Source organism: Phyllobates terribilis, unplaced genomic scaffold, assembly GCF_046119375.1.
Source record: "Phyllobates terribilis strain yellow unplaced genomic scaffold, ASM4611937v1 Scaffold_8__6_contigs__length_399053987, whole genome shotgun sequence".
NCBI classification, from domain to species: Eukaryota; Metazoa; Chordata; class Amphibia; order Anura; family Dendrobatidae; genus Phyllobates; species Phyllobates terribilis.
The window spans coordinates 340,786,460-340,802,072 of record NW_027362768.1 but is presented as its reverse complement, the minus strand read 5'-3'; the positions used below and the strand labels follow the sequence as shown (position 1 = coordinate 340,802,072).

Genomic DNA, 15,613 nt, shown 5'->3' with positions numbered 1-15,613 from the left:
AGACAATTAATAAAAGTTAGAAATAACAGAGGTACATTACAAAAGAAAGAAGAAAAAAAAAAAAGTTACAGGAAATTTGAGCCAAAGTCTACGCATAAGAGTGCAGCCAAATTGTGTTTCCATCACATAAAGTAAGAAGAAAAGAAGAGACGATGGAAGCGGACTTGATTAAAAATATGAATGTTTTGGGTATACAGCTCTGAAGCAGAACTATGCGTCTCCAGAGTGAAAGCTTATAAAATAGATCTTGTGTAGATTCAGACTCGCGCCGAGAAAGGGAAATCATTAAATGTTCCCTGAACTTTCACACAATGATCTCATTTGACAGATAATGGATAAATCGACTATCTACAAATCACTTTATTTAAAAATGAAGTTGTCTTAGTCTGGAAAAAAAAACAAACCTCCAATGTGCGGGCCAATGAGTCGCTCTCCTATCTACCTTGCCGTCCACTGCCTGTTGTTAAGGGTAATCCATAACTAGCAGCAGAGAAACAGAGAAGGACATAGGAAGTGGGGGAGAAGGTCTTTTTGCTCCCTCTCTACGGGAAGTGGGGGAGCGGGTCTTTTTGCTCCCTCTCTACGGGAAGTGGGGGAGCGGGTCTTTTTTCCCCCTCTCTACGGGAAGTGGGGGTGCGGGTCTTTTTTCCCCTCTCTACGGGAAGCGGGGGAACGGGTCTTTTTCCCCCCTCTCTCCGGGAAGTGGGGGAGCGGGTCTTTTTCCTCCCTCCCTACGGGAAGTGGGGGAGCGGGTATTTGATCCCCCTCTCTACGGGAACTGGGGCTTTGTCACTCTGTATACAGTATCTGACTTCCTGTACAAACTGCATACAGCCAATACAGAGAGGCAGGCTTTCAATTGGAGGCAAAAACGTAATTGTACAATGGCATTCTCGGAATTGAGGGAAAAATAGCACCGGACCGGGGTTATGCAAAGCACCCAGCTCATCTCTAATATTTATAGTGTTATGGGGTAAGGACAGCCTAGAAATTAAAGTACACTTTACAGTGAATTTACATATTTGAGGGATAAATATATTTGACCATTTTTTTCATTCTAAAAAGATCAAAATTTCTATGTAAAGTATTGTAGAACCACAAAAATGGTGGAATTCTGGCTACCTGCTCTCACCACTAGAGGGAGCTGCATATGACAGAATATGAAATCAGGTCAGTACAGAACTTTGGACTTTAAATTTTAATACTGGTGTTCAGTTTTGGTTTTCTTGAAACTTAAAGAGTAACTAAACTCTCATTTTTTCATTGTGAAACATCTGTACTCGTTGTTTGTGTAATTGGAGTACTGATTCTGTCTGCAGAAAAGGTGGCGCTTAATGAACATGACTAATTGTCTTTTCCGAGAACCCTGTTTCTTAGTAATCTTGTAATTCTCACACTGGCCAGAGAGGCCATTTTAAACTCATAATTCCTGTCCTTTCAAGAAGAGCTTTCAGCAGACTCCTCATCAACAGAGGAAGGATTACAATTACAGTACAGACCAAAAGTTTGGAGACACCTTCTCATTTAAAGATTTTTCTGTATTTTCATGACTATGAAAATTGTACATTCACACTGAAGGCATCAAAACTATGAATTGACACATGTGGAATTATATACTTAACAAAAAAGTGTGAAACAACTGAAAATATGTCTTATATTCTAGGTTCTTCAAAGTAGCCACCTTTAGCTTTGATGACTGCTTTGCACACTCTTGGCATTCTCTTGATGAGCTTCAAGAGGTAGTCACCGTAAATGGTCTTCCAACAATCTTGAAGGAGTTCCCAGAGATGCTTAGCACTTGTTGGCCCTTTTGCCTTCACTCTGCGGTCCAGCTCACCCTAAACCATCTCGATTGGGTTCAGGTCTGGTGACTGTGGAGGCCAGGTCATCTGGCGTAGCACCCCATCACTCTCCTTCTTGGTCAAATAGCCCTTACACAGCCTGGAGGTGTGTTTGGGGTCATTGTCCTGTTGAAAAATAAATGATGGTCCAGCTAAACGCAAGCCGGATGGAATAGCATGCCGCTGCAAGACGCTGTGGTAGCCATGCTGGTTCAGTATGCCTTCAATTTTGAATAAATCCCCAACAGTGTCACCAGCAAAGCACCCCCACACCATCACACCTCCTCCTCTATGCTTCACGGTGGGAACCAGGCATGTAGAGTCCATCCGTTCACCTTTTCTGCGTTGCACAAAGACACGGTGGTTGGAACCAAAGATCTCAAATTTGGACTCATCAGACCAAAGCACAGATTTCCACTGGTCTAATGTCCATTCCTTGTGTTCTTTAGCCAAAACAAGTCTCTTCTGCTTGTTGCCTGTCCTTAGCAGTGGTTTCCTAGCAGCTATTTTACCATGAAGGCCTGCTGCACAAAGTCTCCTCTTAACAGTTGTTGAAGAGATGTGCCTGCTGCTAGAACTCTGTGTGGCATTGACCTGGTCTCTAATCTGAGCTGCTGTTAACCTGCGATTTCTGAGGCAGGTGACTCGGATAAACTTATCCTCAGAAGCAGAGGTGATTCTTGGTCTTCCTTTCCTGGGGCAGTCCTCATGTGAGCCAGTTTCTTTAAAGCGCTTGATGGTTTTTGCAACTGCACTTGGGGACACTTTTAAAGTTTTCCCAATTTTTCGGACTGACTGACCTTCATTTCTTAAAGTAATGATGGCCACTCGTTTTTCTTTACTTAGCTGCTTTTTTCTTGCCATTATACAAATTCTAACAGTCTATTTAGTAGGACTATCAGCTGTGTATACACCAGACTTCTGCACAACACAACTGATGGTCCCAACCACATTTATAAGGCAAGAAATCCCACTTATTAAACCTGACAGGGCACACCTGTGAAGTGAAAACCATTTCCGGTGACTACCTCTTGAAGCTCATCAAGAGAATGCCAAGAGTGTGCAAAGCAGTCATCAAAGCAAAAGGTGGCTACTTTGAAGAACCAAGAATATAAGACATATTTTCATTTGTTTCATACTTTTTTGTTAAGTATATAATTCCACATGTGTTAATTCATAGTTTTTATGCCTTCAGTGTGAATGTACAATTTTCATAGTCATGAAAATACAGAAAAATCTTTAAATGAGAAGGTGTGTCCAAACTTTTGGTCTGTACTGTATATACACAACTTATGATACAGGATCCACCAATCACTATAGATGATGTCAGATCTCTCCCTTTCCCCTCCACAAAGACCTTTGCACATGCGCATTAGCGGCCTCAATAAAAAGATAGGATCGGAGTCTGTTCATTGCCACTAATGTTCATGTATTGTTTCCTGAAACAGGAAATTAGAGAATAAAAAAGCCCCAGAGGCCAATGTGAAAATTGCAAGTTTTCTCATTTTCATATTTAATAAAAAACAAAATTGTGATATGGGGAAAAAAAAAATACAGTTAAAAATGCATTTAACGAAAAAACAACCCGATAAGTCATTTTCTGATAACACATGGCCTTTAATGAGATGCACTGTTTTTATTTTTTTTCTAAACCACTATAATGTTGATTTATATTATATAATATAATTAATAATGCGAAGAATTTTGGATCTAAATTTTTCAGCTTGGCAAAAAAAAAGAAGTAATCTCCACAATAAAGTGGACTCCATTATAAGGTGCATGCTACCTCCTAAACAAGCAAATTACACATTATTTATTTCAAAGATGGAAAAAAATAAAAATAAATAAAAATAAAAACATTTAAAAAGGGCCCGTTTCACCGTAATAATTGTTCTCACTCCACTGATGGCTTTCTGGAAATTAACAAATATTTCATGTGGACTCTGGTTTGAAGGTTCTTTTATGGATACACGCAAAAGACCCCAATAAAATCCCTTACAAAAGTGCTGCCATTTTGAGCCGCGCAAACACATTCGAAAGGTCACCTACCGATCCTTTCTATCTGCCGGGAAAATTAATTACTGCGCTAACGTATGTCGGAATGGATTTTACGAGGACGGCGGAGTTGGGCTGGAGTTGTGGGTCTCGCCCATTTGTTCCTTATGCAAAAATCAGTTTTGCCGAGAATGGAAATGTATTCATTTATTCGTGCGCCCTCGGATAAATCGCGGGGGCTTGTTGGGGCTTTGTATTCTATCTGCATCTTGATGAAATCTGAAGAAATTACATGTGTTTAGTGGAGCGTAAAATAAGTACAAGACGGAGCTTATATTTCAGAAGAATGGATCTCTTTGTGATGCAAGTGATACTGTAACTACAGAAGTAGTGTCTTAAAAAAAAAAAAAAAAAAGAGGTTCACAAGTTTAGAAAACCCATTCTTCATACCCCCACCTATAACCCAAATCAGAGCGAGGCCTACAAAAATAGCATCCTTGAAGGAACCGTTGCTGTCAATAGGAATTGTGCAATACCTTCTTCCTCCTGCGGGTGTGCTGCAGGGAAACTGGGCACTTGGAAACTAGTTTAACTAACCACAATGATAGCGGATTGCTGGGAGACTTAGCAATTGGACACTTTATAAGTCTTTTGGCAGAAGGACAATTTAATAAGACAGGATTTTACATGGCTGAAAACGCTGTGGAAGAACAAATGTGAAGTATTATTACCAAGCGGTATAACTTTGGAAAGGAGGGGCACAGAAGAAAAAGAAAAACTGGTCCAGAATCAGTGGAGCAGCGGTAATTGGAGGAGGAACTTGAAAAAAATCCAGGGAAAGTTATTCTAAAACGTTTTATTAGAATTAACCCCAGTTCACACTAGGAGCTGAGATATGGGGAAAGGTTTGCTCTTTGTCCCCTCCCCCCCCATGCCAAGAAATAAATGTTCCTAAAATCTGCTGCAACATTCATACAACTCCCTGACTAAGCCCCGTAAAACCCCAAGGTATAAATATAAACCCATTTTTGATTTACCTTTTCAAAACGCGCTCAAATTTACCAAAATTTTCAATGCAAAATTCAAAAAGTATAAGACCATTTAGTTTAATGACTTTCCGAGAAATCAAACATCTTCGAACACAAAAATCACCCATTTATGGGAGTGGTTTTGCAAAGTCACACCCCCTTTCAGCCCAATTAATGGGATTGTCTCTGCAAAACCAGGATTGTTGGCCGGTATGAACATTGTGTTGATTGGAAGTGTCAGTTGCCATACAGAAAGTCATCAGCTGAATATGAAAAAAAAAACAACTTAAAATATTACTTTACTGTCAGAATTTTATGGTATTTTCTCCTTTATTACTACTTTGCCTTTAGAGTAAGCATATAATGAAATAGTCGGGGGTCTTACCTCTCTCAGGACTGTGCTCTTATAACCTCGGTATAGGCCTCGGATTCCCTGTAATACCAATGGAACCAGTTGGAGTCGGCATCAAAGCAAGAAAAAATATATTTCTTTGCAAAAATTCCCAGATAACGCTGGTATAATCAAATGACCGCAATACGGCCTTCCGGGAATATTTTCTAAAACGTCTTTTTTAAAAGGGACCCCGTCATCTTGAAAGTGATGTCCGACCTAAATGTTATAGAGCGGGAGGAGCCGAGAAGAATGATATATTGTTTCATGAAAAAAAATATATTTTGTGTATTATGATAAAGTATTTATTTAAAATTCCTGATTATTCTGGGCTTAAGAGTCCAATGGGCGGTCTTATTAGTGATTGACAGCCTAGGAATTAATTTGAAATAACTGCAAGATATATGGAAATGTTCCCATAAAACTATATATTAATCTGCTCAGCTCCTCCGGCTCTATATCATGGTGACCACAGATGGGAACTTATCTTCAATGTCTCGGGTTCCCCTTTAAGAAAATTCATGAATGCCAGCTGTATAGTCATATTTTTGATCTTTTTTGGATCGTAATGAGGTTTTAAAATTGTTATTTTGTCTGCTCTTCTCCAACTTCAGAAAAGACATCATATTGGGTCGGCAAACTCTAGCTCTCCCGTAGGTAGGAAACTACAACTCCCAGCATGCCCTGAAAGCCACATACTGGGAGTAACACAACTGGTAAGCTACAGGTTGCACGCCACTCCATTAGTCATCCTGACATATGGTATAAATGGTACGAGGCCTTTTTAAGGTCCGATGCAAAATAAATGTCTTTTTTGGAGACTTCAAAGTGATCGCAGGGTCCTTGTGAGTTCATCCAGAGACGCTCGAATAATATTTTACCTCCGATCAGAACTTTTTCTGTGTTGTCTCAAATATTTTGACAGTATTTGGATTTCCACGAGTTCATATAAGGAGATGACACTGTTTTCTATGAAGTTATACGACACATGGTGATACTTTCACAGGGATCACCGCTCGGGACTTTCGAGCTCTTACCTCTTGGCGGAGGGTTCCGGCAAGCATCTGATATGTGGTCGAAGACGGAGATACCTGTGCTCTTTGCTTAATGACCTCTGAAGGCACCCGGATAAGACAAGCCACCTGGAGACAGAACATGGAAGAGATCAGTAATACTGAACGCATAGATAAGTGGGAACGTCAACTAAATTCTGTATCAACGTGGATGAATATAAGGCTCGGAATTTTCCGACATATACCTTTAATAGAAGGCTCCAACATATGGCACCATAAGGGGCCGACAAATGGCACCATAAGAGGCACACAGTTACTCAACAGTCTCAACATCATTCCTGGTCATGAGCTGGACACACAGGTGCACAGCTAGTTACAGTATAGAGATATCAGGGTAAGGCCTAGTTCCTCCCACTAAGGTCATTTTCCTTTTGTGCAAGACCATGCCATCTTTGACATCATCACTCAAGGCCTTTTAAAGGCCAACTCAAACAGCTATATGATGTCTGAGCATTCAGTTCCATGTGTACTCTTGGAGTCCGCCTCCCCCTCTATTTCTTTCAGTTGATTAATTATCTCTTCAGAAAAGTTCTGCTTGTTTATCACCCATCTGCATTTCCTTCCTGGCTCAGAGCTGTAGTCACTATTAGTCTGCTGTAAGCACAAACTCTTCTCTGCTATACTGGTGCTGTTCACACTATAATGCTGTTGCAACAGTCTAATCATCTCTGCAAGCAAGTATTCAGCTACCTGTTCATCGTTGCTGATCTGCAGTTAATCATTTGTCTGCTATAGGCATAACAAAATGGTCTCTGCTATAATGGTGTTGTTCACACTAAAGCACCAGGTGAAACGGTGTAGTCTTGTCTTAAAACGAGCATTTTGTTTGTCTGTTCATCACTTCTGTCTGCAGTTGGCCATTTATTTGCAGATTGCCTACGTCTCTGACTGCTGATGGCTACAGGCAGAGTTGTGTGCTATTTGTTTGCTGCAAGTGCTGAACTGACTACATATCCACAGCCCTGTATAAATCCACACTGCTGGCTCGGTGTTTTTTTCTTTGTTTGTGCTGTCCTGCATTTTCTGCCTGCTGTGCTACCGCCTTTTGTCCCTGTTCTCACCCCTATCTACGGCTTAGATAACCCATCTCATCAGGTGACCCTTTTGCACATGATTGCAGCTAACTATGAATTATCACCAGCACATGCCTATCGTTTGGGGCTGCTGCACCCTCTACCCTCCGGTCAAAAGGTCTGTCTTATTCTGCGATTCATGCACCTGTGTGTCCAACGCCGGATCAGGTCTGATTTTTGTACTCAGAAGTAGCAAACTAGAAGATTACTATTGGATACAAGCAAACAGAGACAAAATCATCCAGGAAACATATTTGAAAAATTGGATAGATTTACGAGAAACAAAAAAAATGACCATAATTTGCTCAAACTGTAATTTCCACTACTTAAATTATAAAAAAAAAAAAAAATCTACATTTCCTTTATTTTCCTTCCTAAATATATAGGACAACTTTATAAATAGTCTTCCTTAAATTGTTTCGACCATTTTGATGCTGAAGAGTGAAACAGAACCCCGAATACAAACAAAGCTCATATCCAACCTATATTACTGAGAGCGACACTCCCAAAACAGAAAAGTTTGAAACTTACATCAGTCCACAAAATGCATATCGGGGGGGGGGGCGGTCGGAAAATGAATGAAGATTGCTGATTGAAACTTAGTCCAATTGCATTAAATAAGGAAACCATTTACATAAGAAAAAAAAATGTTTAAGTCAAAAGTTTCTGTAGTTTTAAAAAAAATCTAATTATGTTCAATAACTATAATAAAAGTAGAAAATGACAGATTACAGCAAGAAAACTCCTTTAGATGCTCACGATAGATGCTTATAAGAGGTGATGACTAGTTTTAGAACATCAGGACTCGGGATCTATCACAATAACAAACGTCTAGACCCGGAATCACAGGTCGCGACTCTCAGACGTGCAGCAGTGATCGGTTCTGGCAGAACATCTACGTTGAGTTATCTGGTATGGCCTGCATGACCGGCTACGAGGTAGGAAAACCGCTGATTAATCATTTCCTGCTCAACAAACGCGCGGAATGAAGACAAATCCCATGTCCCGTGCAGGGTGGATCAACAAAAATCACGTCCCAGTCAAAACATATTTTCTTTACCCTTGTCACAGAAAAGGACTTGAGCTCCTTCCAACAAAATCTAAGGACAGACATTTTGTGGACTAAATCAACTTTCACTGATCGCGTTATTTCATGAATGATAAACTTCATCATTCACGTTCCCTGCTGGCTTTACAGTTCTTTAATCTCAGGACTGGTGTTTCCAACAATTGGACCTCCACTAACTTATGATATACCATCATTTTTTCAGACGCCTCTCCCCTTTAAAGGGTTCTTTCCAACTTTATAGATGATATTGTTGGATAGCTCTTGTAAATACCGTGGCATGTAAAAGTTTGGGCAACCCTGGTCAAAATTACTGTTGTTGTGAACAGTTAAGCAAGTTGAAGATGAAACGATCTCTAAAAGGCCTAAAGTTACAGATGACACATCTCCTTTGTATTTTAGGCAACAAAAAGATGGATTTTGGTAAGACCTTACCTGTAAAATCCTTTTCAGCGAAGGAAGGAAGGGAGACACAGATCCATTACTAGTGGGTAGGCGGAGCCCCACAGGATAGTTCACCTCAGATTAGAAAAAGTGACGACCGGCCCCTCCAGCTTAGGCTCCTCCTACTCCCATGATTCTCCAGTCCGTACACAAGCTAAGGAAGAGCAGACAACACCAGCGGAACAACACAACCCCTTCCGAAAATTCAGAAATGCGAGAGAACAGGTTATGCATATAACAGAAAACACACACAGTCCCAGGCACTACTCACTGGACCTGACAACTGCCATGAGCTGGCAATGCTGGAACAGAGCCCTAGCGCGCCAACCCCCGCCCAGATGACCGCCATCAGAGAGGAGTCGCGCCGCATCTGGAAAACAATAATACACTTCTGCCATGGGAGGGTGCCGTGTCTCCCTTCCTTCCTTCGCTGAAAAGGATTTTACAGGTAAGATCTTACCAAAATCCGTCTTTCAGCAGCAGAAGGGAAGGAAGGGAGACACAGATCCATTACTAGTGGGACGTCCCAAAGCAGTCCAGAACTCAAGGGTGGGAAACAGTGGCAGAATCGCCAACACCCCAACAACTTAAGGCAAGCGCGCAACAAGCGCCAAAACTAGATAAAGAGATAACCTAAACCACCGCCGCCTGCAGGAACCTGCGTCCCAAGGCCGGATCGGCGGAAGCACTCACGTCCACTTTATAAAATTTAGTAAAAGTGCTGCGCTGCCGAGGCCCCCTGATGAAAAGCCCACGACGAACCAACAGCTCTCGTTGTCCTTAACCGGACAAGGCTCGCCCTTAAGCAGGTACGCCTCCAGGATAGCCGAACATATCCACCGAGCTATAGTGTCCTTGGAAGCCCGCTGACCACGCCGACGACCAGCAGGAATCACAAAAAGAGAGTCCGACTTCCGAAACTCTTGCGTGATTGTAAGATAGAACTTCAAACAAAACCCGCACTAAATCCAACGAGTGCAAGGCTCGCTCCTTTGGACCTTTCGGATTCGGACAGAGGGAGGGCAACACGATGTCCTGATTGACGTGGAAACGCGACACCACTTTAGGCAGAAACGCCACGGGTACGAAGCACCACGCGATCCGGGTGGAACTCAACAAAAGGGGGCGAGCAAGACAGTGCCGCCAACTCAGAAACCCTTCTCAAAGAGGTGACCGCCACCAGGAAGGCCACCTTCCAAGAAAGCAAGTAAGGCGTAGCTGAATCCATAGGCTCAAACGGCCCATGCTGAAGAGCCTCCAAGACTAGGTTGAGCTGCCAAGGAGCCACAAACGCCCTCCGAGGCGGAAACTGACGTGCAACCCCGCGAAAAAACGAACGCACATCCCTGCGCGAGGCAATAGCCTTCCGAAAAAGCATGGATAGTGCAGATACCTGACCCCGCAAGGTACCAACCGCCAGACCCTTGGCCAAATCGTATTGCAGAAAAGCCAAGAGGTTGGGAATGGAAAAAACCCTCGGGTTCCTTGACGATCCAGAACACCATGAATAGAAGGCCTCCCAAGTTCTGTGATAAATCCTAGTCGTAGCTGGACCTCTTGCCGCCCGCAAGGTGGCAATGACCTCAGCCGAAAACCCACGATGGGTCAAGATCTCGGTCTCAAGTGCCACGCCGTCAAACAAAGCGACTTCAGGTCCGGATGACGAATGGGTCCTTGGGTTAACAGGTCCAGACGAAGAGGCAGTGGAAACGGAGGCGCCGCCAGAAGAGACCGCAGCGTTGAATACCACGCCCTCCGCGGCCAATCCAGCGCCACCAAAATCGCCGGAATTCATTCGAGTTTGAGCCGCCGGATCACCAGAGGAAGTAAGGATACAGGCGGAAAGACGTAGATCAGCTCGAACTGGTCCCACGGGGCCACTAGAGCATCTACCGCCACAGTCTCCGGGTCCCTGTACCTGGACATGAAAGTCGGAATCCTGGCGTTCAGCCTGGATGCCATCAAGTCCACCTGGGGAGTCCCCCAACGGGAGCACAGCAGTGCAAAAACTTCAGGATGAAGACTCCATTCTCCGGGATCCACCTGCTCGCGACTGAGGAAGTCCGCCGTGATATTCAGCACTCCTGGGATGTGAATCGCGGAGATGGCTGGAACCCTGGACTCGGCCCATACCAGGATCCGAGAGACCTCCATCATGAGTCTGGAACTCCTCGTCCCGCCCTGATGGTTGATATACGCTGTCGCATTGTCCGTCTGAATCCGGACCGGCAGACCGCTCAAGGGGACCGTCCAATGTCGGAGGCAGAGAAATATCGCTCTCAACTCCAGGATGTTGATCGGCAGAGACGACTCCTCTGACGACCAGACCCCCTAAACCCAGAGATCGTTCCAAACCCCCCCCCCCAGCCAGTCAGGCTGGCATCGGTGGTAATGACCGACCACCGTGGGAGGAGGAAGGATTTCCCCAGGGATAAAACCTCCGGACGTAACCACCATCCAAGAGACTCTCGCACCCTGCGGGAGATAACGACACAGCGATCCAGCGAAGCCGGCGATCGATCCCAACGGGTCAGAATAGGATCTTGGAGACCCCGGGAATGAAATTGTGCAAACGGTACGGCTTCCATTGCCGCCACCATCAGACCCAGAAGACGCATACACTTCCGAAGGGACATCGCCATTGCCGACCTCATAGCCTAGACATGGTGACGAAGGTTCGCTTGTTTGTCCGGAGGCAGGGAGACCACTGCCCGTACCGTGTCAAAATGCATCCCCAAGAACAGGATTGACTGCGACGGCTCCAATGACGACTTCTTCCAATTGACCAGCCACCCGAAGTCCTCCAGGTGCTGAAGGGAGAGTTCGCGAGCTGTCACCGCCTCCTCCGCTGTGGGAGACACAATTAACAGGTCGTCCAGGTAGGGGAGAATCATAACTCCTTGCCTTCGAAGGAGCGCCATGAGCGGCGCCAGAATCTTTGTAAAAACCCTGGGCGCCGAGGCCAACCCGAATGGTAGGGCCACAAACTGGTAACAGGCCTGACCTATGGCGAAACGCAGGAAGCGCTGGTGAGCCCTGCCGATAGGGACATGTAAATAGGCATCGCGGATGTCGATCGACACCAAAAAATCGTACTGCGAAAGGGCCGCCACGAAGAGACTCCATACGGAATTTCCGGGTCCGGACATGAAAATTCAATTCTTTGAGGTCCAGAATGGGGCGAAACTTGTCCTCCTTTTTGGGGACCACAAAAAGGTTGGAGTAAAACCCCCTTCCCCGGTCCTCCGGCGGAACCGGAAACACCACCCCCTGCTGCAGAAGAGAGTCGACCTCCCGCAGCAGTGCGGCAGCCAGCTTGGGCTCGGACGGGATGCGAGACTGACGAAACCTGTCCGGGGGTCGAGAAAGGAACTCTATGAAATAGCCTGCCGACATAACCCGCGTCACCCAGGTGTCCGATACGTGGGACGCCCAAACCGACCCGAATTGTAGCAGACGACCTCCCACCCGAGAGCCCTCGAGTGCAATCCTGGCGTCAGTCCGCCTTAGCGGGCTTTTTGTGAACCTCCCGTTTGTCCTGACGGAAGTGCCGTTTCCAGGGAGTACGGGATTTCTGGGTGGTCTTCTTACCGGAAGACGAGGGACGACCCGATCTCCAAGAGGGCTGACCGAATCATCCCCTGGGCCGAAAGGACCGACGACCACTACCGGCACTTGACCTACCAGACGTAGAAGCCGCTGCCTTCCGCTGCGGCAAAGCCGCATCCTTGGCCTTTGCCTTTTCAATCAGCTCCGTGAGGTCCTGACCAAAAAGCTGACCGCCCTTGTACGCAAGACTAAGCAAACCTTGTTTGGATACTGCGTCTCCAGTCCACTGTTTAAGCCACAGTGCTCTCCTGACTGTGACGGCCGAGGATTGAGCCCTGGACAGAACGGAAGTAGTATCTAGCACTGCATCCCTGCCATATCGGGCCGCCTCTTCCAACAGCTGGAAAAGCCTTTCCACCTCAGACAGCGGAGTCGCATCTTGCCACGCCGTCCGCAGCTGATCCAACCACCTCAGAGAAGCCTCACCAGCCCACATGGCCCCCAAGGCCGCTCGGAATCCATGACCCGCGGCCTCGTAGATGGACTTCGCCGCTAACTCCGTTCTTCTGTCCAGTGGATCCTGTAGACTGGCCTTCCCTTTAACAGGAAGCAAAGAGGATTTGCTCAGCTGAGACAATGGCACGTCCGCTACAGGAGAGGGGACCCAATTAGCGATCGTCTCCGTGGAGCAGGGATACAGGGCATCAAAGAACCGCAACCCCTGAAAGCGTTTATCCGGACACAGGCGTTCTTTCTCCACCGCCTCGTTAAGTTCATCATGCGCCGGCAGTGTCGAACGAGCCCGACGCGACTCCTGATACAGCCGGGCCGACTTGCCAGGCCTCGTCACCTCTTCAGACAGCTGTAACGCTTCCTGCATGGCTCCAATAAGAGCATCCACGAGGCCCGAAAGCAAAGCAGAGCGACCCTGCCGATCCTCCATCAGAATCAGAGATCTCACCAGCAGAGCTTGTCAGTGATTCCGAAGCCTCCGATGTGCTGCGCGGAGGAGACAGCGCCACCACAGGCCTGTGGCGCTTCTTGCCTTGTGACGTCGGTTGGGACTTAGCTGATACCCAATGACCCAAGAGGTCAGAAAGACTGTCAATGGAGCGAGTGAGCGCCTCCACTTTAACATCACTGAGACCACCGACCAGAGTCGAACCTGACGCCGAAGACCTGGGCGTATCGGATACGCGTGACCGATCCTGAAACGGGTCGGGAGAGAGGTCCGCGCCCCCTGGTCCCTGATCAGACATTCCCCCCCACGTCATTTGCGAGCGTCTTACAATGGGTACGGTAACCGAGGATGTGCGATTTCGCTATCACCTGTTCCCACAGAAATTTTTTTTCCAAGCACTGAAGGGTTAAAGCTCTTCCTTAGAGGGAGAAAAGCTACCCCAGCACTGCAGAGCAAAAGTTAACCTAACAGACTGGGGAGATGCACCCTCTGAACCAGAAGCGTGCACCACCAGCAAGGGTTAACTGCCCTGATGAGGCCAGACCCCGTTCAGAAGGGGTTAATGCTGCAGACCACGCAAAACCCCTCTGCCTTAAGAGGACAGAGGAGCGCGTCCCAGAGTGTCTCTCAGCAGAGAAGCGCTAGCGCCGGATAAAGCCCACCTTGTCTGCCTAACAGGTCAGCTAAGGTGCTCTGCGCTGTAAAAGTGAGAAAAGGGGATCTTCTGCCTTAAAAAGCAGAAGAGACTCACCAGCTGGCCGCGGTGACTGCTCCTCCTGAGTCTGTGTGTGAGCGGGGAGCGGGGAGCAGAGAGCAGGAGGTGCACGAGGTAATGGCCGATAGCTAGCAGGACCCGGAAGTGGAGAGAAACAGTTGGGGCGGGGACAGCTCAGCGCATGCTTTACTGGGAGCTTCCTGACAGCTATGATGGTAGGAAGCCAAGCGACGCGAAGCCACGCCCCCCGTGCATACTAACGGAGCCCGCGCTAAAAGTGAAAGTGCGCGCTTTCCTGGGAGCTTCCTGCCTGAGCTATGATGGCAGGAAGCCAAGAGACGCGAAGCCACGCCCCCCTGCTGCTTTTACGGTTTTCAGAATTTGCTGGCAAAGTATTTTGGAGAAAAATTAGCCATGTATTTTTGTGCAGAAACATTTAGCAGAACTAATATTTGTATTTTATTTTATTTGGGAGTCTAGTGGGCGGTCCTACATCGGTCAATCACCGAGTAGAACCACCCACTGGACTTCTAAGCAGAGAATAATGCTTTAAAGTTACAGTTATATGAAAAAGTTTTGGTACCCCTATTAATCTTAAGCTTAATGTTTTATAAAAATTGGTGTTTTTGCAACAGCTATTTCAGTTTGATATCTGTAATAACTGTTGGACACAGTAATGTTTCTGCCTTGAAATGAGGTTTATTGTACTAACAGAAAATGTGCAATCTGCATTCAAACAAAATTTGACAGGTGCATAAGTATGGGCACCCTTATTTTCTTGCTTTAAAATACTCCTACCTACTTTTTTACTGACTTACTAAAGCACTTTTTTTGGTTTTGTAACCTCATTGAGCTTTGAACTTCATAGCCAGGTGTATGCAATCATGAGAAAAGCTACTTAAAGTGGCCACTTGCAAGTTGTTCTCCTGTTTGAATCTCCTCTGAAGAGTGGCATCATGGGCTCCTCAAAACAACTATCAAATGATCTGAAAACAAAGATTATTCAACATAGTTGTTCAGGGGAAGGATACAAAAAGCTGTCTCAGAGATTTAACCTGTCAGTTTCCACTGTGAGGAACATAGTAAGGAAATGGAAGAACACAGGGACAGTTGTTGTTAAGGCCAGAAGTGGCAGGCCAAGAAAAACATCAGAAAGGCAGAGAAGAAGAATGGTGAGATCAGTCAAGGACAATCCTCAGACCACCTCCAGAGAGCTGCAGCATCAACTTGCTGCAGATGGTGTCACTGTGCATCGGTCAACTATACAACGCACTTTGCACAAGGAGAAGCTGTATGGGAGAGTGATGCGAAAGAAGCCGTTTCTGCAAGCACGCCACAAACAAAGTCGGCTGAGGTATGCAAAAGCACATTTGGAGAAGCCAATTAATTTTTGGAAGAAGGTCCTGTGGACTGATGAAACCAAGATTGAGTTGTTTGGTCATACAAAAAGGCGTTATGCATGGCGGCAAGAAAACAC

General features: G+C 45.8%; 1 protein-coding gene across 1 annotated transcript in view; it reads right to left on the bottom strand.

Annotated features, from left to right (window-relative positions):
• Nucleotides 1-15,613, bottom strand: part of SLC25A26 (solute carrier family 25 member 26) — a 101,020-nt gene that overhangs the window by 66,808 nt on the left and 18,599 nt on the right. The window contains exons 4-5 of the mRNA XM_073644701.1: nucleotides 6,293-6,397; nucleotides 5,250-5,297 (exon numbers count right to left, since the gene is read on the bottom strand). Of these exons, the coding sequence (XP_073500802.1) occupies nucleotides 5,250-5,297; nucleotides 6,293-6,397 (153 nt within the window). The remainder of the gene's footprint in view (nucleotides 1-5,249; nucleotides 5,298-6,292; nucleotides 6,398-15,613) is intronic.